Consider the following 22555-nt stretch of genomic DNA (forward strand, 5'->3'; position numbering starts at 1 on the left):
GTTAATATTTTGGGGAGAAGCACTTGGCCCATGGTGATGGCAGCAGAGCGGCGAGTGCCAGAGCTGGGACCTGTCGGAGCCGTATCCAGTTTGGGGTTAGGGTCAGGCCTTTACTTAGTTGAAAGCAAAGGCTGGATTTTTCTCTCACTAGTACTCTCCTCCTGCCCTGCTGTCCCCTACCCGACCAGGGAACTCTGCCTTTTGTCCTCGTCAGCAGCTGTGCCAGCGCAGGGGCAGCTGGCCCTGACACACTGCCCTGGCTTGGCTCCCAGCGATGGTCTCAATCCTGCGTGGCTGGGGTGCTGCTGTAGGTGCTGCCCAGACTTTGCAGTGGCATGAGGGAATGATGCATCTTAATATATATATATATTAGGGGCTGAACTCAGAGCTGGTTTTTGGCTTTGTACCGTATGTGTATCAATCAGTAAGTTATGGGCATGCTTCGACATATGCTTATGCCCCAGCCTTGGGGACAAGGAAGCAGTTTGGGCAGCTGTAGGAACATAGAGCTGCTTTGCCCTGAGCTTTGCAAACGTTTTCCTCTGAAAACATACACAGAGCATTGTCTGCCTCAAGCTGCAGGCAGGTCGGGACAAATCCCTACTTGGCATAGAGTTAATACAGCTGTTCCCCTACAGTGGTGACACTGACTTTTGAGAGAGTAGGCTCATAACTGTCCCTTTTCCTTGCAGATGCAGGAGTGATTGAGAGAGAGAACTTGCATTCTCAGAAGGAGACTGTTGTCCAGGAACCAATGGTAAGTAATGCTGTCATTTGGATGCAACCCTAGCTCGGAATAAGAATCCAGCTGTCGATGCTTTCCCAGAAGTTTCTATAGCATGCAACTTCAAACTCCTTGGCTCTGGTGGGATTCAGAGGGATAACAGACTGGGGGTTTTGTTTTCAGAACCACTAACAGGCTTGAAGAGCAACTGAAGTGCTACAAGCCAACACTTCCTGGTGAAGGCAGCAAGCCTTCTGTCTCCCAAAGGGCTCTCCCGCCTGGTATTCACAAGGGGCTTTTCTTCTCCAGATGCCAGATGATGCTGCAGATCCTGCCCAGGATCCCAATAACCAAGGTGAGGATGAGTTTGAAGAAGCTGAGCTGGAGCGACCTGACTTTGAAGAGAAGGTGGGAGGTTTGGAGAAGTTCAAGGAGCCCAGCATGAAAGAAGAGTCTAAGGAGAAGCCACTGAAGGTGACTGACCTGAGGGTAACAGCAGGGGTCAGGGAGAGAGCCCCAGCTGTGAATAGGGGGAGGCAGAGAGCTTAAGGACTCAAAGGAGAGCATCATGTTCCTGGATGGATCCATAATCCCACTGCAAGGATATGGCAGGCAGGAGAAACCTCTTTCTGAGTGAGAATCGGTGGGTTGATCAGTACCAGAACTTGTTCTGGCCCTGTCCTCACTGCTTGTTGAAGTCAGCCCTAGCATGTGCAGCGCCTGCGTGGCTGGAGAAGCGTTGAGAAGGAGATGTCTTGCTCCGCAGCTCTTTCTGCAGAGCTGCTGTGGCTTTTCAAGCCCTTGAGAGACCCAAACCAGAGACAATAATACGGGCCTGTGCTCGGGCTCTGGTCAATGCAGCCGTTGCTGTTCCTGGGGTGGGCACACAGCGGGCTCTTGGCAGCAGTGACGACACGTGAGAGCTCTGCCTCCTTGGTTGCTTGCTTGTGGATGGAATCCATTTATTTTGCAAAGTGCTTCTTGTTGTCTGAAGCCAGACTCTGCATCAGGGACATGTTATCTTGTTTTGACAGGCAGCTGAGTGTTGCTTATTTTAAAAATGAGTGTTTTATCTGTCAGACCCTAAAATCATGATTAATAGTGAGGTGTTTTTTAAAAAAAAAAAAAAAAAATGAAATCCAGGCCAATTAAATCAGAGATGCTGGCACCAACAAGGCAACACCTCCTTAAGAGTAGTGAAAATGTGGAAAGAATTAGTGACATAAATAACCTGACTTTCAGATAGGGCTGTGCTCGCACCCTAAAGCTCTGCCCTAAAGAATGAGCAGACTCCCTGCAGCCCTGGGACTTGATGCAACAGCAGCATGTGCAAGGGACCTTCCTGCTGTGGGAGAGACATTTCTCTCCACAGTGGAAGGAGCTGGGCAGTTGCTGCCAGCAGGTGGGAAGAGAGACTGGATGGAGAAAGTACAAATGGGCTTTGGGTTGCCTCACTGTGTCTCTGCTCCCCGATTCCTGATCTGTAGCCCGGTCTTCCAGACCTGGGGCTCTAATGCACGAGAGCTGTATCCCTGACAGGGAATGGAAGTAGCATGGGGCACTGTCAACTGTGTCTGACCTTCTGTATTTTTCAGGATGCTGGCAGACCTGCCAAGCCCAGGGAAGACCCAATGGATGACTATCAAGAAGATCAGGAGCAAGAAATTGTACGACACCAAGGTTCTTCCTCTTTCCCTCTCTGGTGTGATTGTTACCTGGGTATGTTGGTAGCCTGGAGCTGAGTATGACTCAGCTTTTAGGAAACCAGATGTGAGCACTGACTTCAGTTTTGTGTCTGCCTGCTCAGTGAGGTGGGTCTCCAGAACAAACCTGGAGCCCGCTTACCCCTGCTCCCTTTTTCAGGTGTTCAGGGTACCCTTCATGCTCTGTCTCCCCTCCTCACTTCCTTCTGTATCAATCTGCGGCGACTGAGCTGTGAGCTGCTTACAGACCAGCAGCTGGGGTGAACCTCAAGCTGTGCCGGTGCAGCTAGACAAGATCAGGATGTGTTTCTCCAAGCGTCACCCTGGGTTTATTCCTGTGGTGAGACATTCACTGGGAGCCTTGTAGTTTGCTGCTGCACAGGTCCTGCTGGGTCTGTCCTGTGTCTGTGGAAGAGCTGGGGAGAACTACACCTGTGCTCTGAGAAGGGTTGTTGGGTTACAGCCAGCAAGTCGAACAGAAGTAGGGGTGGCAGAAGAATGTGATGTCCCGCTCCCAAGGCAAGGGTGGGAGGTGGTGCATTGGTGGGGCCACAGTTGCCAGGAAGCAACTGCTCCTCTGTTTGCCTGAAAACAGGTATTATTGCTGTGTCTGAGCCCCAGGACTACTGTAGTCAGTGATAAGTTGGCATTCCTCTAGGAGAAAGATTGGAGGCCACCAAGGGTCGAGAGCATGAGTACTAGAGAGGATCACCCTGGTGCCTTCTGGCTCACATAAATACAAGTGAAGGATCCTCTTCCACTCCTTTCCCGTTGTGAGTGGTTGCTGATGGCTCTTTCTGCAGTTCCTACATGATGGCTGAGGAACGGAGGGTTTGGGCTGTCTGCTGGGAGCAAAGGGGGTGGGGAAATAAGGGGTGGGCAGAGCAAAGTTGATGTCAGGAGCTATCCTTGCCTTAGGTGCAGAACCTGGCTTGTACACTGGGTAGTTGGACCTAAAAGTGCCCAAGGAGGCTGTGCTGGCTGCTGCACATCACGGGTGGGATTTGTTAGAGTTTTAAATGCGGTGGATGTAGGATACCTTCTACTCGTGGAGCAGTGGCAACAGGCCGAGATGTTAAAATGGCATTGTAATGTCAGGATATTAAATGTGCTTAAAACGAACAGGCTGGTGATGGTAACACAGGCTGCTTACCCCTGTGTCTTGGCTAAGTGGCTTGCCAATGACCCCTAAAGGTCCCTGGAAGAGATGGATTCTTCCCTGTTTTCCTGAGTTTCCCAAGCTGGGCTGTATGGTAGAACAGCTGTACTCAGAAGCAGCGTGGTGTGCTGGTAGTCAGGATCTCCTTTTCCAGGCCTTGCTGACTTTTCCTTCCTGGCTGTTCCCTCTGCACCCAGGAGGATCATGGAGGTGAGGTGGATGACAATGATGACCTGGAACTTGTCCAAGACCAGAAGGACCATGCAGGCATACAGGGAGCTGATGGCAAGAAGGACATCTACTACTGAAAGATGAAGGCAAATGGAATATGCTAGGAATGAGGAGATGGGAACTCCTTCTGGGAACTGGCTCCTGTATTAAACACTGCCCAGAACAGGCAAAGGCAGGAGGAGAGAACTGTCTTCGCAGGCACTGAGCAGGGTGCTTGCAGACGTGCATTCCATCTACGCGTGCGGGGCCATGGCTGCCTCTCCGGTCAATAGCATGGAAGTGCTCTCAGACTGTAGGGGTGATTTTATCCTGCTGCTTCTCTTAGAAGCACTTTTTGATTTGTTGTGTTCTTCGCCCTCTTGTTTTCCCTATCCCCTCCCACACTTGAGAGTTTTTCTTATGTTTTTTTAACCCCCTGGGCAGCAGAGGGGTGCCTGGACTGGTCCTTGGACTTACTCAACTGATTGCTAATACAAAGGAATCTATCTTCATAAAATATTTTGCTCAGTAGTGTTTCTTTAAAACAGTCTTTGCTCCCATCAGAGTAAGGTGGAGAGGAAGTTAGCCTGCTTTTTGTCTGGAGTAATGCAAGGGTGATAGCTGACCACGAGCACCAACAGAACCAGCGTGTGTGTGTGTGTGTATATGAATGTCTGGATCCTCTTCCTGGTGCAGAGACCCTTCCCAGTGACTCAGAGTGGAACCCGGTAGAGTTCTCCTCCTTTCCTTGGCTTTGAGCTGTGACTGTCCTGCTGGGCTTGGAGCCTCTCCATCTCATGCTGTGCATCTTGTCCTGCCGTTGCCGCTGCACCCTGGGTTCCTGGAGACGGGGGCTGGCCTGAGCGAAGGCAGGCTCTTCTGCCATGGTGACAGGGACTGCCACACCCCGAAACCACTGCGACCCTGCAGAAACCTCCGCAGGTCAGCAGCTGCAGTGAATGAAGTGCTTCATGGTGCCAGTCCCTCTGATGGGAAGTTCTTTTTACTTTGTGTAGCGTTTTGGTGGTGTGGATGCCCCCAGTGGGACAGGAACAGATTCTGGGAAGGGCCAAACTATCCACTGCTTAAAGGTCTCAAATGCAGGCAGCAGGCTAGGAGCAGACATCCGTTTCTGTGAGGGGTGTGTTTGCTCAAACATTACTATTATTCGTGATGGAGCTGCAGCATCCCGGCAGAGCTGTCCCTACTCTGCCCTCCTCAGGCTCTCGGCGGAATGTTTCGGAGCATATGCCAGCCTGCAGCTGCCCCTCAGACCCATAACCTCCTCCCTATCTTCCTGACACGCACTCAGCTTCTGGCACCTCCCTAGGGTGCCCAGGTTGTTCAGGATTCCCAAGCAAGCATGAAAGGCTTGTTCAGGATGAAATTTTGTGCACAGGAGGTAAAAAAAAAAAAAAAAAGAGTATGATGGTAGACACGAAGGAATATTTGGAGCCTGACTAATGCAATTCCATCCTGTTCAGCTTCTTTCCAGTCTCCCAGCATTTGACAGGGAGCTAAGATAAATTTTGCTCCTTCTAGACAGGTCTGGTTTTTAACCAGCAAGTTGGGTATTTCTAGTGTTCTGTTGATTCAGTAGATTGAAATCTGTGGTGCTGTGCTTAGTCTCCAAAACACATTTTGCCTGACCTCAGATAGAAAGAGGGGATGAGTCAGCTGGAGTCCCTGGAATTTAAAATGGAGGCAGCTGAAAGGAGTATGGGCTTAATCATGGTATCTCAAAGCCTGGGACCTGGTTTAGTCATATGAACAGGGCAGAGCTGTCACATCTACCTTGTGCAAGACCCGTGCATCTGAGCTGTCTCCTACTTTGTCACCATGTCAGATGTCCTGCACTCTGGGACCTCACTCATCAAACGCAGCTTGTGGCTGAATGTCGCGACCTGATAAAAGATCAAAGGAGAGATCTTTGCTCCCTAGTTGACTTAGTTAAGCTTTTTTTAATCCCTTGTTTAGGGACATATCTTGTAAGGACTTCTAGACACTTCAAAAAAACAATATCTCCAAATAAATTTGGTCTTTTTTTATTCAGACAGTATTGATTTTTTTCTTCCACTAGTTCTAATGGAGCTTGAAATGAACATGTCATAGGACTTTTTGGTTCTTCATTTTTATTCTGCTTATGTTTCTTACCAGCACAATCAGCTGTGCAGGTCAAACCCTGGGGTATAGTGGAGTAGTTAATGTGGTTGGCTCTCTGCTTGCTTTGTGTGGAAGCAGCAAGAAATCTGCCTTTGCAGATGCTGCCCTTTCTAGACCTACAGCATCAGGTCAACTGGATGGTACTGCTGGTTATCACAGAGTCCAGTAGAATTGCGTTGTTAGGACCTCACAGACCTGATCTGCTTCTTGCTGGAACTGGGGAGGATGTACTTGTGCACCCCAGACAACAAAGAGCCTCATTGCAACCGTTTTGAACTGTGTGTTCCAAAACCATGTGAGAATACAGAACTCCTCACAGGTGAATACTGATGATAGTAGCTTTTGGGAGGACATGAGTTGAGAGCGCCCCTGGCTACAGAGTTCTGTCTGCAGCTGTGCCTAGGCACCTTATCTCAGCTAAGTTAAAGTCAAAGGCAAAGCACCCCAGCCACGGCCACTGTAGAGCTGTTTGTCAGCAGCAGTTCAGCTGCAAGCCACCACTTCAGATGAGAAGAGCTTTCTCAGGCCTGGAAAGGAGCATTCAATCTGCAGAGCATTCTCTGTATACTGCTCTTCTTTTTCTCTCAGCTTTCTCCTGGATCAGAAATCCAGAGTGGTCCAGCTCCTATTTAAATTAAGCTATTTCATTTGAGAGCTTCAGCAAAACCTAATTTATAAAGAGTTTTTTTGATCTTTCCATTTTGTATCACTCCCTAGAATAGCCCGCTTTAAGTGTAGAGGTATCCAGGCCTCAGTGTGCACCTGGATCTCCAGGGAACACAAATACTGATCTGGGGGCTCTGTACCCATCACACTTCTTGGTGTCTTTGTGGGCAGGATAAGCAAGTTTCAGGGAGTCTAGGAAAAAAGGTCCATTAGCCAAGTGCCATAGCTGCTCATGTAGCACATTAAGGAGCTCACTGCAAAACTAGAATGGAATTTAAAATATCCAAAATGACCTGAAATGGTTAATGCTGCATTAGTGCTTTGTGTTACCAACCTTGTTGTACGGTGTGATACTTCCCAGCCTCCACTGTCTGCTATAAATAGCACATTCTGAATAGATCAGCTGGAGTTGCAGTTATCGGTTCGGATGCATCCTGATCAAAAATGCCACCAATTCTCAGCTGGGCTGGTAAGATGTTACTGTTTCACAGGTCAGTGCAGGATCAACCACCAACACAGTCTGTGGCCCAAGCACCAAAGCTGCTTGCCCAGGCTGTCCCAGGGAGGTAGTGGTACAGCCATGGCTGCTGCATCTCACCCCTCTTCCACACTTCTCTTAGCCTGTGACTGTCAGAGTACGTAAGTTCAGCCCTTGCTGGAAGTGAATCAGGTGCTGGAAATAGAACCCCACTGGGGTGCAACTGCATGCTGATTCAGAGAGACTGCAGGAGCTATCTAAATTAGGAGGCAAATTCTCTGCTTTTGCATGTCTAGGATGAGTAATCCTCAAAGTTATGACTTGGAGGGAGCTGCAGCGACTCAGCTCTAAATGTAAAGCTCCCTGCTAGGAGAATGCTTTAGCACCATATGTCGCATGCTGCCCTTAGCTGAGAGCTCAGCATCTCTGCTCTAGGGATTGTCTGCCCTGGCTGTATCCAAGACTAAAATTAGCAGAGTGTTGCATAAATTCATTAGCTGTGAGTGGTCAGTTCTTCCTTGCCTGGCCTATAGCAAGTTGCCCCCATTTTAATACTAGTTCACTGTTTCCTCTAACAGGAGATGAAACAGGAGACAATAAACCCAGTGGAGGAGAACCAGAAAAGCAGAAAACTTGTGGTGTTGGGTCTGTCCAAAGGCCTGTAAAGCAATTTTGATATGCTGCCTGAGGGCTGACTGCTTAAAGCAAGTACTAGTGTTTTGCCCGAGCAGTGAGCTGTTGAAGCCATATACCCGAGAAGTCCAGGCTGAGTTTTATTGCAGACTGGGGCACAGAAGAAGGTTTTAGGAAACAGCTGGATTACTAAGAGAGCAAAGAATGAGACAGAGTATTCGTATGAAGCCAGTGCTGGCAGACTGACCAAGCCAAAGCATGTGTTTTTGCTTGTCTCTTGCATAAATAATCATCTTTTGCTTAGAAACATAGTGCAAGGTCAAAGGACACAGTCCAGGATAAAGTTAGTTAACCTGTAGTGGTGCAATTTTTTTGATGGATTGCTATTTATTTTCCTTTGGACTCCAGGAAAATGATGTAGATTAGATTTCTGTAAACAAATACATTTCCAGGGGTTCACTGATGTCAAAATATTAAGTGGTTTGGCCACATCTTTAGCCAGATGATGAGGATTAATAGTACATTCTTTGCCATTACAAATAAAGGCTTGGGTGAGGAAAACATATGCCTGTGGATTAGTTAAATGAAATCTCTGTTTAATGAAGCCTATTTCTCTGTAATCCACTTCTTACTTGGAAACCTGTTTAGGATTATTAGGCTCATTCATTTACATGGCATTTTTAGGGGTTAAAATGTGACAATCTAATGGGAGTTTAATGAGATGTTTTCTCTAAGACATCTGAAATAGTTGGAGGAGAAAATGCTCTAAACCCTTGCATACTGCAGGTGTGAACTGTCTGCATATCCCCAAGCCAAGAATGTCCCCTCATTTCTAATTATATATATGACTTGCTTAAGAGTAGCAGTTGTTTCTAAGGATGACTGTTGTTCATATTCTGTATAGTTTGAGTGAGACTGGCTGTTGTAGAACTTAGGGATTAAATACAAATCGAACCTAGACTGATGGAGTATAGGCCTGCCAGGGAATGAACATCCTTCAGTGCTCATTCCTTCTTTGCACCTCGCAGTAATATATGTCTCTTCACCTCAACCCACATCTCTCTTGGTGCCATTTTACACTTGACCACCCCTGGAGTGAAGCCTGCCAATTCTGCTGAACTCTGTGCTGCTTTAGCGTTAGAGACTATCAAGATACGTGGAAAAGATGAGGTAGGCGTAAGTATCGCTGACAGGTTGGCGTGTTCTGTATCCTTACATTGATGTGCCTGAAGAAAATCTGGGAATCAAAGGAATATTTTTATCCAGAGGTCTTGTTATAAAGACGACTGTGGGTCTCCAGTTCAAGGGTACGCCTGTAAGTCTGAGCATGACAGCGATGGCACAAGGATATACCCAACAGTTTTTGTGATCGTTGAGGTCAGTTCGCTGTTCTGTTCAACAACAAACCTGTTCCAGCCTATAATCACAGAACCGGTGATTCTGATCATAATATGTAAATGGCTAAATGGAAGTCAGTGTGTGGGTGCACTACTGCCTTGCATGAGTCAGAGGTTCAGGGAGAGTATGATTATCTATTCCAGTTCCTGGTAACTGTGGCAGTCATTCTGGGAGACATTTGAGGAGGCTTCCACAGCTTTCCGTGAGCTGAGGTATCTCTGGTTAGCTTGGTTTTCCCTCTTCTACCACTTCAAATGCAAGTATGGAAATAAATCCAGAGCTAAGAGATGTTTAAGGAGGCAAAACTTGCTTGGTCTGGCTCCAGCCATCTCCTGAACACCCCCACATTTCTCAGGAAGGGCTGTTGGATCTTCAGTTTTGCATTCTAGCTGCAAATTCCACAGGTAAGTTTGCCTCAGCCACCAAGAAGTGCCTTCAGCAGCACAGCACCGCCTGTTGTTCTGTGATACCAAGTGTTTTCTGAGGAGAGCAGCCATCACTGCAACTTCAGCATCCTTTTCTATGCTGAAGCTATTTTCCGTTGATTCCTATTGGTACCTCTTGGTATCAAGAAATTTCTAGCAACTTTCTTTAGGCTAGCAGACACCCCCAACATTAAATTTGGTTAAAAACCAGATGTGGAAATAACTAATGAGATAATACTTGGTATTGTTAAATTACGTTTAAAGATTTCCTTAAAAGGTTTACTTTAAAAAGGTGAGTCTTGCAGACAGGAAAAGTTGTCCTGACATGAAACTGTTTGGTCATGTTGATGGTTGAATGCAGCAGAAAACTATTTAAACAAGTTCCACACTGCTGCAAATTACACTTTGAAGGTGTTAACTTGAATATATATACAATGAAGTCCAACGTGTATGATTTGGGTTTGGTTTTTTGTTTAGGCTATGAAATAAAAACAGGTTTCAGAATCTTATTTTTGTTATATTTTAAACTTATGTAAGGCAATAAATATTTTTAAAGCAAACTTGCATAGTAATCTGTAGATCTTGTATTTCCAAACAGGTAACACAGTGAAGAAAAACTACACCAAAGAGTTCAGGCATATTTCTGGGGGGTTTAACCATGTGATGTGATCAGTGTTTGATTTTACAAGTTAAATATAGACAAATGCTTATGTTCTGTTATAAAAACTGGAACAGGACACTTATGTAAAACCTGATCAAAACACAAACCAAAAACAACCCCATACTTTTTTGTGTGGAATGAATTCTGCAACTTAGAAAAGGCAGGACTTAAAGCAGGTTCTACCACTTTAGCTGTTCAAAGAATCTTCAAACATGGCTTAGGTTAAGTATGTATTTATATTATTGTTTCATGAGAGATCTTTTCTTTCCACATTGAGACAAGTCTGTACTTCAGTGTAAATCTTTCAAGGTCGTTCAGGAAGCGTTAGGGTGTAATGCTAGGATGGAGCACTGCTCCCTCTCCCTCAGCCCTCTTCGGTGCTGCAAACCAAAGAGCTGGCTTTAGATCAGATGGAGGGATTGGGGGCTGGTCCTGCTGCAGAGGGAAAAAGGGCAGTGGGTAGAAGACGGGAGTCTCTTTTTCCTTTGGCGTGTCAGACCAGCGTGCACTGAACACCCACAGCTTTATCCCTGGGGGATTTGCATCTTGCTCTCTGTACTGCATCCTTCACGAGTTTCTCTGGATTTCTGGTCCCAAGGGGTTAAACAGCCTGGGTCTGCAGATATAACCAGTAAAAAAAAAAAAAAAAAAAAAAAAAAACAACCAAACCCCAACCCAAAATCCACCTAACCCGCATTTGTTTGAACGAGGTCTGCTTCGGCTGGAGGAGAGCTCTGTAACTTTCTACACCCCTGTCCCGGACCCGATCTCCACCGTTTGTGAGACCCCGGTGGCAGCGTCACCCCCCTCAGCCCCGACCACCGGTGTCCGGCATCTGTGAGCAGCGCCTGAGCCCCCGTTCGGGGGGGGCTGTGGAAGGGGGGGTGGTGCTGAGCTGCCGGCCCTCAGCGGGGTGCGCAGCGGCCGGGGCCCCCGAGAACGGCCCGCCGGGGGCTGCGGCCCCCCCCGCCCGCTGCGGCCCCCCCCCGCCCGCAGCCCGGGGCCGGTGCGGAACGGGTGCCCGCGGCGCCGTGCGCTGCCCATCGCGGCGGGTGCTCCGCAGCCCAGCGAGAGTTAACGGCGGAGCCGCCTCTCCATTGGCGGCCGGCGGAAGGGCTGCGGAGCCCCGCGTTTATAACCGGCGCACGGGGCGCCGCAGCCCTCCGCCGGCACCGCGGCTCGGCTCCATGCCGCGGCGGCCGGCATGCCCAGCCTGCTGCCGCCCTTCCTCGCCCTGCTCTGCCTCGGGGCGCCGGCGCCCGCCCTGAGGGGGCCAGCACCGCCCGCCTGGCCGCGGCGGGCCGGCCCGGAGGCGGCGGAGGAGCAGCCGTGGTGCCCGTACAAGGTGGGGGCCGAGGGGGCGGCGGACGGGCGGCTCTGCTTCCGCACGCCGGCCCGCGGCTTCCAGTGCGCGGCTCGGGCCTGCCGCGCCCACCGCTCGCCGGGCGGCGCCTTGGTGGCCAACGTGCTGCGCAACGGCAGCGTGCTGCTGCAGTGGGGGCCGCCGCGCCCCGCCGCCGGCCTCCGCGGCTTCGCGCTCAACTGCTCCTGGGACGGCACCTACACGCGCTTCCCCTGCGACAGCGTGGAGCTGGGCGCCGCCTGCCGCGACTACCTGCTGCCCGAGGCGCACGGCAGCGTGCGGTACCGCCTCTGCCTGCAGCCGCGCCTGGCGCCGCCGCGCCCCGCGCCGCCCGCCCAGTGCGTGGAGTTCCGCGTGGAGCCGGCGGCCATGCGGGACATCGTCGTCGCCATGACGGCCGTGGGGGGCTCCATCTGCGTCATGCTCGTCTTCATCTGTCTCCTGGTGGCCTACATCACCGAGAACCTCATGAGCCCGGCGCTCGCCACCGCCCCGCGCCGCGCCTAGCGCTGCCCGCCGGGGCCCGGGACTCGGGACCGGACCGACGCCTTGGGCTGGGCTCGGCTGGGCCGGGCTGGGCCCCGCCCCGGCTCTGCCCGTTGGCCTGCAGCGCGCCCGCCGCCGCCTTTCCCGGGCTTGCAGGGCAGGGGGAGAGGGGGTCCCAACTCCTCTCGCAGCGGTTTTGCCCAAGGCCTCGTTTGAAGCGCTGGGGTGTCTTGGGTTTGCCTTTCCCAAACTCGCAGGATTCGAGTTTTCCTCAGTGTTTGGAGCTCTTCTTCCTCCTGGGGTGGCTCTTCAGCCTGAGCCCTCGTGGGATCTCAGTGGATTAAAAGCAATGGCAAAGGTCCACAAGTGCCAGAAAAGTGTCTGTTTTTAAACGTAAGCGGCAGATCTTCTAGAGGGCTGGTTTGAGAAGACTCTCCAGAACACCCCTATTTTAAGCCTATGCTTAAATCCCCTTTTGCTCTTAGACATGTGCTTGAATTTTTTCCTGAGGGGGGATGTTGTTTAAAGTTTGTGGGAGAATAGACCGGTGGAACCACAAAACCCATAACTAAGCATGTGTTTGATCCAAAGCCCACCTAAATCTTGTGACTTAAGTGGGTTTTGTATCGTGCCTTATGCTGTTCACAAATTGTGAGACCAAGACTGGCCGCTGTCCAAAACAACAGGGGCTTTCTGGTCGGCTGGAGTGACCATCAACATCCTACACCGACTAAACCTGCTTTTCTCCCTTTAGAACTGTCGTTATCGGTAGTTTCCACAAAGAGCAGTGCTAAAGGGACAAATCTAGTATGAAAATTCTATTTTGTTGTGCAAGTATGAACCGATCCTTAATTATAAAGTAAGTACAGTGTAAATGAGCACCATCACTGCCCTCTGAAACCCCATCTTTAGGAATGCTGTGTGCAGCTACACTAAGGTAAAAGCATCTTAAACACAGAACTCACTGGTGTTGTAGCCAAGCGTTTTGAGCATAGGAACACTCCTCGTTAACTGCTCACTCAATGCTGTAGTAAGTAAGGTTTTAGCCATATTCTAGTATTAATTCTATTGTGCCTTAGTGCTGAGAATTTGTCCCATTTATATTGGTGTATCTGTTCCCGTAGTCTTCGTAGACAAGTGTATCTCCCCTAGCGTTTTTGTCTCTGAAACTAGTGGTTGTTGGTTTGTTCGGTTGGTTGTTTTTTTAAAAAACACAAACTTAGGCTGATCATTACTTGAACTTTAATATATACACAAAATAGAGTCAGTTCGCATCTGACGGGTATTTATTTAGTGAGCTAGTTTTTATTTGGTGGTGGTGTATGTAGCTGACTGCTGTAACAGAAAATGACTTTATATCACTCAAACTGAGCACCTAAAGCAAAAGTAGGGGAACAGCTCTTCTGTAGGGGGGTATTGATGTTAAAATACATCAGTTTCACATGTGATCCGTTTGTGTAAATGTTTATCACCAGTGAACGACCTGTATGCTTTTCCTTGTGAAAGTAGTTTGTGAAGTAGAAACTTGTTAGTAAAGGGTAAATATAGAAAGTATATGGAATCCTTAATAAAATGCAGTATTTGTCCTAGTCATAATCCCTTCAGTAATTTGAGAGTGGCTGAGAAACTGGAGGTCTGTATTTCATCAGGCAGAAATACCTTTTATCTGTTTGTTATTTTGCTTTCTTTTCTTTCTCACATGCAGCATATGATAAATTTTACAGTGTTCTCTTTTTATTAGCTTGCCTATGTACTTGCTTTAAGCAGCCTGACAGTATCTAGCATCGCAGTAACAGGAAGATGGTGTCATTCGTTGGTATTGAAGGACGATGGCGTCATTTTTCTTTTTTTATCCCTAAGGAGATTGACTGCTCGAAGAAAAGGCAATCAGTTTTTAAGAACATTAAGACAAATTGTATCTAGAGGTTTACTTCAGTGAATTTAAACACAAAGTAAATTTGGATCAAAGATCTTTTAAAGGTTTCAAGTCAGTCTTTCCTGTAGCCAGTTCTGCACAGGACTATTAGAGTGGCACTGATTTTGTATATCTTGTCAGCTTCTGTCAACCAGTGTTACTGTTTTGTTCTTCATCTTGTCGTGAATTGCCAGATGTGAAAATTAAATGTATAAATAATGAGCCCTGTACCACCTTGGCGTTGACCTTAATAAATCAAGAGAATAATGAAAAGAAATGGAAACATCACAAATATTTAATGGTTCAAGATCTTGTTCGACTCAAAGTGAGCAAATCGGCCCAAAGACTGGTCATAATGATATTCCATTGCCTACTGTAAAATTATGACAACATTAATGGGAAAATGAACAGAGATTTATTCTCTGAGTACTTGATTTTTGTTTACTAGAGGTTTAGACTATAGGATCACAGGGTAGTTCAGGTTGGAAGGGACCTCTGGAGGTCACCTAATTCAGCCTGCTGTTCAAAGCAGGGTCAGTTGGGAGATCGTACTGGGTCACTCAGGGCCGTATCCAGTGTTGCCCTGAAAACCTCTGGGGACAGAGACTGCACAACCTCTCTGGGCAGGCCGTTCTGCTGCCCGAACTTGATCACGGTACTGTCTGTAGTTGTAAAAAAAAAAGACTTGGGCTCGAGAGATCATCTGGTCCAGCCTAAAATATTCTTATCAAGCAGGAAGTCACAGCACCTGGTACAACGAGCTCGTGATCTACATGTCCAACAGCAGGGGCAAAAGAGGCACGATACTCAAGATGATCACTTCAGTCTTTCAGATAGAGGAAGCCGGATGTGAAGTTTTGTGTGAAAAACATTAAACCCGTTAATTATGGTAGCCAGGTGTCTTTGGTTTTGAATATAAATGATCCCTATTTGACCTTTGAATGAGGCTGCCCTTAGCTCCTAAATCCATCTTTGTTTCAAGCTACTTAATTTTGTGTGCAGCCAGCACTGTTCATTGTGGTAACACTGATGTAAGTCTGAGGAAACTGAGCACCGAATTTAATTTCTTCAATAAGACACCTCTGCAAGTATTGATAGGATACAGTTACCTGCTAAACCAGCACCTAGTAGATACTACGAGATGTTATTTGTAGTCATCTCACATCTTCATGCATCTGTCTCTGTGGATTGCGTTGCAACAGCATGATGGGCAGAGGATAGACAAGCAAGAGCAAAATATGTAGAACAAGAATGTAATTCCTGGTGGAGGAAATTCTGTAATTCTCTTATTTTTATCAATTTTTTCCTTTCCACACATTATAAATGGGGTGTGGGAAATAATATCTCATAGTTTCTCATTCATTTTCAGTGGAGTAAGTTTTAACTGAAAGCATCTTGCTGTCTGGTAAAGAAAATCAGAATATTCCCTATTTCATTTTATGTGACATTAAGCAAAACATCTGCTGATGCATTGATAATTGTGGGGTTTTACCTCCATCTTGAGTATAGATATTTCCTCCATCACAAGTATAGACATTTCTTTTTGGCAATAATGGGGAAAAATACATGTATATAGGCTTGATATTAATTTGAGCCCCACAAGCCTTTGTGAGACTGCACAGTTAAAGAAAGATCCAGTATTTGCAGCAATTCCCAAAACATGCAGAGTACCTTGTAGAGTTAAAATCAATCCTGGCCTGTCCATGGAGCATTAAAGAAGTGGCAATATGCTGATAAAGAAGTGGCAATGAACTGCCAAGAAGCTGGCTGTTACGGCACCTAATGCTTTGGGAAAAAGTGAAAATAGCTTCTGAGACAACTACACATTCTCCATATCACTATACAAGTACCTGGGTATTAAAAATCCATATGGTACACTCTTAGGTGTCCTGCGTTTATCTGGTAATTTCCAGTACAAATATAAAGCCTTATCCATTTCTGCAGGAGTTAAAATGAAGAGTGATAGGCTCGTTAACAAGCTTTTTTTCATTGCCCTGTGCTAAATGTGAGGAAAACAACTGCTTAAATGTAAGCAGCTCAAGCTCAGCCTGACCCCAACTTTGAATCTTGTGGAGGAAACAGTCTGTGCCTCAGGCAAAGAATCTCTCTTAATTCCATTATGATATTTTTTGTGGTACATAAAAGGAAAGGCTGCTTGGCTTTATTTGGAGGTGCAAGTGAAAGCTGGTATTTTGCTTCCATGGAGACCTGGAGTTGTAGTCTTACAAGACTGCAAACTGCTGCTCTATTTAGTCTGTCTTAAGACAAGGCTAGGAAGAGTGGGCTGAAAGGAGAAAAAAGGGGCAGATAACAGTTAACTGTGTCACATTCATGGTAAAGGCTTAGGAATTACAGCAGTGATGCCTGGACAGGGTCTTTTGCAGTTTTAGCCTGAGCAAATATACCCTGACTGGTGTTGCTTCATCATAGATCTGGTCAGTGCATCTCCTGTCTTTACACATTGTCTGATCTCATCTGGGAAATAACTGCCCAAACCCCTTGTTCTGTTTTCGCCTGAAAAAATGGGGCTTTTGTGCAGAAATCTTCATATCCCAGTGTTTGGCTTGTCATTTAAAATTCACTGGCAGTATTTTAAGCCTGCTTTACCGAAATGTAAATAATGGCACACTGCCGTACAGCATTTATACAATGTGCCAAGAAAACCCCTCCAGAAGTGATTTTGGTGAAGACTTTCCCAGAGGAGATCTCTGGGCGTTGACCCACAGACCCTTTGTAAAAGTAGACATACACATTCAGGTAATTAATTCACTAACCGGACGTCCCAGAACCACCAGGTGATTTGCAAGGTGCCTTTGCAGAATAAGAAGTAACAAAAGAGCGGGCTTTGCAGCCGGCGGGACAGGTTTAGTAAGAATGGCTGAGGGAAGGCTCAAGGCAAGAGGTTTTTGCAGGCTGGACTGAGAGGAAGATGAACAGGTTTCAGTGGGGAACGCAGAGGGGAGAAACATGGGCGGGCTATGCTGAAGAGCGGCGAAGGAAAAGAAGGAAAAAACGTTTTGCCGGGAGAGAGGCAGGCGCTGAGGAAGGGAAGGGGGAAAGGCTTTTCTCGGGAAGCGCTGAGGGGACGCGTTTAGGCGGGAAACGCGGGTTGGCTTCATCTGCGCGCGGCGGGCGAGACGTGAGGCGGGAAGATCTGAGGAGAGGGGAGCGGTTGGCCGTAAGGGCTGAGGGAAGGGAGAGGGCAGGATTTTGTCGGGGAAGTCGAGGGAATAGTGAGGAAAGGTTTTTGGTTTTATGGGAAGTGCAAGGGAAGAGGGGGAGGTTTTCCCAGGACGTGCTGGGGGAGGGCGAAACTTTTGTGCAAGATTCTGAGAGCGACGGGTTGTGTGAGCAGGTGCTGAAGGTGCTGAACCGGGAAAAGGCTCCGCTGGAAGTGCTGAGGGGAGGGAGGGTCAGGAAGTGCTGGATGTATGAGGGAGGAGACGTTTTGCAGGGAAATGTCAAAGAGGTGGTGGGAAAGACTTTCTGTGGAAAGTGATGGAGGGAAAAGGCTTTTGTACAAAGCGCAAGGGGAGGAAGGAAAGAATTAGCTGGGAAGCACTAAAGGGAAAGAGCTGAAAGACATTTGTGAGAAGTGCTCAGGGGAGCAAAAGGAAAAGCTTTTCTCAGGAAGTGCTGAGGTGATAATGGGGAGAGAATTTCTCAGAAAGCACAGAGAGAGAAAAAAATATTAATGGGAGGGCAGAAAATATTTTTAGGAAGCGCTGAGGAGAGAGAAAGCACCCCTTCCTGGGCAGGCAGAGTCCTGCCTCGCTAAGTGAGGTTCAGCTGGACTGAGGAATAGAGTTGTTTCTTCAATGTCCTGATCTGGTCTCCTGTACTTCTCTTGCTCCCAGTTCCCTGCTCCTGCCATGCAGAAGTGAGCAAGATGAGGAAGGCTTTTGAGAAACTGCAAGCAACAAGTGAGAAGAATCTGCAGGCTGTTTACGAGGCCAGTGATGCAAGTCCTGGAAGATGGAGGAGAAAGACCCCGGACAGTGGCACTTCTCTGAAGGTAGGCCTTGGGGTGCAGATCCACATTCCCTGGTGCTCCCACACCCTTTGGTTGCCCAGAGCAGTGAGGCCTCCCTGTAATGAGGGCCGTGGTCTCTGCTCAGTTGGCATTTTGCTGTGCTGCAGCTGTTTGTGACCACTGAGAGTGACGACCCTGGAAGAAGGGTGGAAGTCACCATGCCGCCATCCATCTTCTTGGGGAGCAGGAGCTCCTGAGAGGCCTGAGCCGTGGGGCCGCCTAGTAAGTGGGGTCCTGGTCTCTGCACTGATGGCACTATGCCACATGATGCCAGCCTGCATAGCTTGGCTCCCCGTCAGCAGGGTGAAAGCCACGAACTCCCTATTTCTAGGCCCTTGGTACCCTGAGGCGAGAGCCTGCTCTGTAATCAGGGTCGAGGTGTCTGCTCACGGGGCTTCATGCCTGGGTGGCAGTAATTTCCACAGGGCCCACCCGTACCTCACATGTGTGGCCTGAGGCTTCACAGCCTTGGTGCATGCCGTGTCTGCACCCGGAGAGGAGCTGTGAAGACCTCTAGGGTCAAAGCATCGGCCGCCTTGCAGTGGGCTGGGTATAGCTGTATACCTCTCCCTGTGGGAGAACAGGAGGCATTAGTGTTTGAGATTGGCTGGAGCTGGTGCTGCAATGAGGTCTTTTTTCTCTTCTGAGAAGACATTTGGTTTTTATTCTTGTGTTTAATGTCTCTTTTTGTATATTTATTTCCTAACTCCTTCTATAGATTTTATTTAAGCTTTTTATAAATCAAAACCACTAGAATATTTTTTTCACCAAGAATCGTATTTTGTTTCCTGGTTTCTGCACCGCTGTTTTAAGATACTGTTCTTATTGTCTCCTTTGTGTTCCATTTTTGGTGTGATTTTATCTGTCATTAGTCTTTGTCTTATTTTCTGTATTTCCTTTTATTCTATAATGCAGCTGAAAAATCTGTGTGAAAACATGCCTGTAGATGTTTTATCTTTTGTAGCTCTAAGTTATGTGTGAGGAAAATTCCTGAGATACATTCAGCTGGTTACTTTGTCTTATGGCCTGTTATCTTCTCCTTCCTTTAATCACTGTATTCCTGCTGCCTCTGAATTTTGAGGTTATGAATTTTGTTGTTTTTTCATTTCCCCACATAAGGGTGGAGGTACTTTGCTCACATATCCTTTGTTGGACCGTGTTTCTCTAGGGGTACTTTTTAAGATCAAGCAAAGGCATGTGAGTACCGCAACCAATGGGCAATTATCTTGGGTCTCCGTGTCCCAGATTTCTGCTCTATTGCAATAAAAATTTTCCTGGGATAAACGCAGCAGGAGATGGTTATTTTGGTTCTTGCTTTTGGAATATATATGTCCTAAATTTGTCTGCCCTGTATAATCTCACCTTTGCAAGCTTTGTGTTTTGAGTTGTTAATTCCAGCATACAATAATATTAGAGGTGTATCTGGAGCTTTTGTCTTTGGAGCAAGGTTTCTGGAAATGTTTGTATAAAATAATTGTGGACACCTTAAGGAAAAGCTCATTTGTAAATGTCCTAACAGATATTCTTTTCTTATAAAGATTTTTCATTTTTGTAGACAAAGCAGGGATTTTTCCAATTTAATTTTTGCTCTTTAATCACTGGGATAGTATTGTTTAGGAATTTGGTTTTTATTTTCAGGCAGTATTGATCTCTATTGATCCTCTCCAGCTCATAAGAATTCTTTATTGTCATTTTCTTTAGGGGCCTAAGTCCTACATATTTACTTCAGCTCTCGCTCTTCTTTTGCCTTCCTGAAATGGAGCAGGAGTCATATTCAGTTCAGCTTCCCAAGTACTTCCAGAGTTTCATCTCTGCCGACCTCTTTCTAATGATGTATTTTACTTAATAAAGCTTACAAGGGTAGGAGTCTCAGTTCTCTATTAGAACAAATCAATGGTAAACTAATAAATACTGAAAAGAATTAGAATGAAAATTAAATAACAGTTAACTGGACTATTCTTTAATAGTCCTTGTATATAACGCTCCCATTATATTACAAATTTCCTGTCACAGGAATACATGGCAAATAGCTTGCCCTGCTGTGTGCGGTCTTGATGGCAGCTTGTTGGGTCTGCTGGAATGTGACACTGATTTGCTAGAGTGTAACTAAATTTGTTTCATTTGTCAGCAACTCCACTGTGATTGCTCTGGAGGGGACTGAGGTGGCCCTTTGAAACTCAGAGGGTGTGGCTGACCCGGGAGTGGAAGAAGAGGGCTGGTACATACCGTGCTCGGCCTGGAGGCAGCCGTAGCAGCGGACATACCATCTGTCTTAGGCGGCTTTTGGAGCCTAATTTGGGTGATGATTCAGATGATCACCATTAGATGCAAAAGTTTCATATAAAGTAGTGGTCAGAGGAAATTTTTTGTGATAGGGGAGAATTCAGAATACCTGAAGTTAAGCACTTAAAATGAGTATCCCCCTAAAGATGAAACTTATAGTTACAGAATAGTAAAACCTTTCCCTTCCTGATACTGTCCCCTAAACAGAGTAGCCCCAGAGGCCACACCAGCTGCACCCTGATATTAATGAATCTAAATCTTTAATGCCTTTCCCACCCTGTGAACTGCACGTTCCTGATACGAACCATCTCAGAGCTAAACGGATCCAACTTCATGGCCAGAGCTTCTGGAGCATCTGAGGTCTGTGTGGAGTGATGATGTAAGCAACTATCTGAAGAACAGACTGGGGATCTAGACAGCTGTTCCCACATGATAGTCAAAAAGTTTTTAATTCCACCACTACTAGTTGTTTCATCTTGTATTCAGAGTGAGGCAGAAAGAAGATGAGACCCCAGTTGCCATTTTAATACAGTTCCAAATTTCATGAGTACTTTTTAAGACCCCGATCCTGTAAAATATTAATTGTCCAATGGCTATATTGAATTCAGCAAGAATGTAAAGACTCTTGTTCCTTTGGCAAGAAGCACTTAGCATCTTGATGGATCCATTTAACTTGCTCCCATTTTAATATCAAATCGATTTTGTCACAGTTGCTCTCAGATCACAGTTCATAGTAGGTAGTTGACAAGAAATTCATTCTGGCTGAGACCAGATAAATATTGCTAGAGGGCCATGAGAAAAAGTCATTTCCAAGCATTTATCCTGGCTGTGATGCAGCTCGGGGCCTATGCAACCAGCTCTGGCACAAAGTAGCATCAATGGGAGATTTCTAGTGAAGAGCATTCTTTCACTTTCCTCATTTTGGAATTGTCAGTAGGTGGGGAGCAGGTCTCTGCTTAATGCAATCTCTCTTGTTACTACTATTCACTTCCCTCCGGTTATGTTAACTCAGCGGCACCCAACAGTTTCTCAGCTCCACGCTCAGCCCTGGAACTGCGGCGAGATGGACCAGACTTGTGCTTAGAGCACATGGCCATTGTCATGGCGTTGAATTTTAACAGACAACTTCCGTACTCAGCGTCTGTGCGCATTCAAGTTGGAGTTGGTTTCCTTTGTTTTCTGCACTGACAGCAAAAATGTCCTTACATACTCCAAGAGAGAAGCTGCCACCTCACCGATCTGCTAATGTCCTCTCACTGCTCTAAAAGGACCTTTTCTGGAATGAAGGAGGAAACCTCTCTGTCCTGCTGAAGCCTTGGTTTCTCATCTCTCCTAGCTGTCCCATTTTTCCAGCACTGAAGAGTGCTGGAGTCAGCTGCAATAGTGCCAGTAAGCCAAGGTGGGAAAGCCCAAGGATGTGGAAACAGGAAAAGTTGAAGAAAGCCTCAGAGAAAAATGGAATTGGCCTGGGGCGAGCAAGGAGTACCATGACCATTTTAACCTGTATGCGAGCAAAACATTTCTGAAATCGGTGCATTTCACCAGTCAGTGGGTACAGAAATAACTCCTAGTTTTGGCCATTCGTATTTGAACGCTTTTCAGTAAAAGCATGAGAGTTTACTCCTAAAGTGCAGAATTCCCTGACTAAGCATAAAAAAGCGTGTCTGCCTCATCCAGAGTCCTCAGCACAGTGTTCTGGGCACAGACATGGAGATGGGGTTGATCAGGTGTCGACCCAATTTACTTCTCAGGGATGGTTCATCCCCGCATCCAAACGCTGCTTCTCCGGATCCTTCGCCCACGGCCCGGCCCAGCGGAGCCACTGCAACCTTTGGCTGCCACCTAGTGCTGAGAACGAAAACTGGCCAGAAGACTGCTTTTCAGGAAAAAAAGCCATTGCTCGAACCGCATTCTGAAAACAAAATAGTGGAGTGTGTGGCTTACATTGCCAGGCAAATGGGAATCATACGGGTGTGAAGTATGGAAATAGGGCATATTTGGAAGGAGATGGGAAGACACAAGACTTTACATTGTAAATTTGGGGTAATTTCTTTCTGGATGTTGGAAACTTGTCTCTGTATTAAATGAGACAGGGTTGTCTAGCAGCTAAGTTAGGGGACTTGGAGCTGAGGGTGATTAGAATGTATCACCTGTTGTGCTCACAGCAAATTGTTACATTTCTCTCTGGCACGTGTAGATGGATCCTAATAGCACATGTGTACGTGTGCCCAGGACTCTTCTGAACTCTAGAAGTA

General features: G+C 47.0%; 2 protein-coding genes across 13 annotated transcripts in view; both read left to right on the forward strand.

The window, feature by feature from the left end:
* The window catches only part of LOC141954104 (uncharacterized), a 56103-nt gene extending 45984 nt beyond the window's left edge, over window positions 1–10119 (forward strand). For 6 of the 9 annotated variants that reach the window (XR_012632094.1, XR_012632090.1, XR_012632091.1 and 3 more), the window contains 5 exons: window positions 693–757; window positions 1034–1198; window positions 2320–2404; window positions 2588–2767; window positions 3784–3896. Coding sequence is in view for 3 of the 9 variants with exons in the window: in XM_074893291.1 (XP_074749392.1) it covers window positions 693–757; window positions 1034–1198; window positions 2320–2391; window positions 3784–3894 (413 nt within the window). In the remaining 6 variants the exon portion in view is untranslated. Of the gene's footprint in view, window positions 1–692; window positions 758–1033; window positions 1199–2319; window positions 2444–2587; window positions 2768–3783 lie in introns of all 9 variants that reach the window. The other 3 variants (XM_074893292.1, XM_074893293.1, XM_074893291.1) reach the window with 3 other exon arrangements.
* A 1272-nt stretch (window positions 10120–11391) lies between these two features.
* Window positions 11392–20658, forward strand: FNDC10 (fibronectin type III domain containing 10). Of its 4 annotated transcripts, none has more exons than XM_074893089.1 (3): window positions 11392–12462; window positions 17842–17999; window positions 20508–20658. In XM_074893089.1, the coding sequence occupies exon 1, from the start codon at window positions 11425–11427 to the stop codon at window positions 12088–12090; it is 666 nt and encodes a 221-aa protein (XP_074749190.1). In that variant the 5' UTR covers window positions 11392–11424; the 3' UTR covers window positions 12091–12462; window positions 17842–17999; window positions 20508–20658. The 4 variants fall into 4 exon arrangements, 3 of the variants coding, with proteins under 3 accessions (XP_074749190.1, XP_074749189.1, XP_074749191.1); XM_074893088.1 differs by lacking the exon at window positions 20508–20658 and adding an exon at window positions 19719–19878; XM_074893090.1 differs by lacking the exon at window positions 20508–20658 and adding an exon at window positions 18125–18234.
* The last annotated feature ends 1897 nt before the right edge of the window (window positions 20659–22555 follow it).

The sequence above is a fragment of the Strix uralensis genome, chromosome 23, assembly GCF_047716275.1.
Source record: "Strix uralensis isolate ZFMK-TIS-50842 chromosome 23, bStrUra1, whole genome shotgun sequence".
NCBI lineage: Eukaryota > Metazoa > Chordata > Aves > Strigiformes > Strigidae > Strix > Strix uralensis.

Excerpts from the sequence above, each read along its gene's own strand:
- FNDC10 (XM_074893089.1), top strand. The coding sequence starts at position 11,425 with ATGCCCAGCCTGCTGCCGCCCTTCCTCGCCCTGCTCTGCCTCGGGGCG.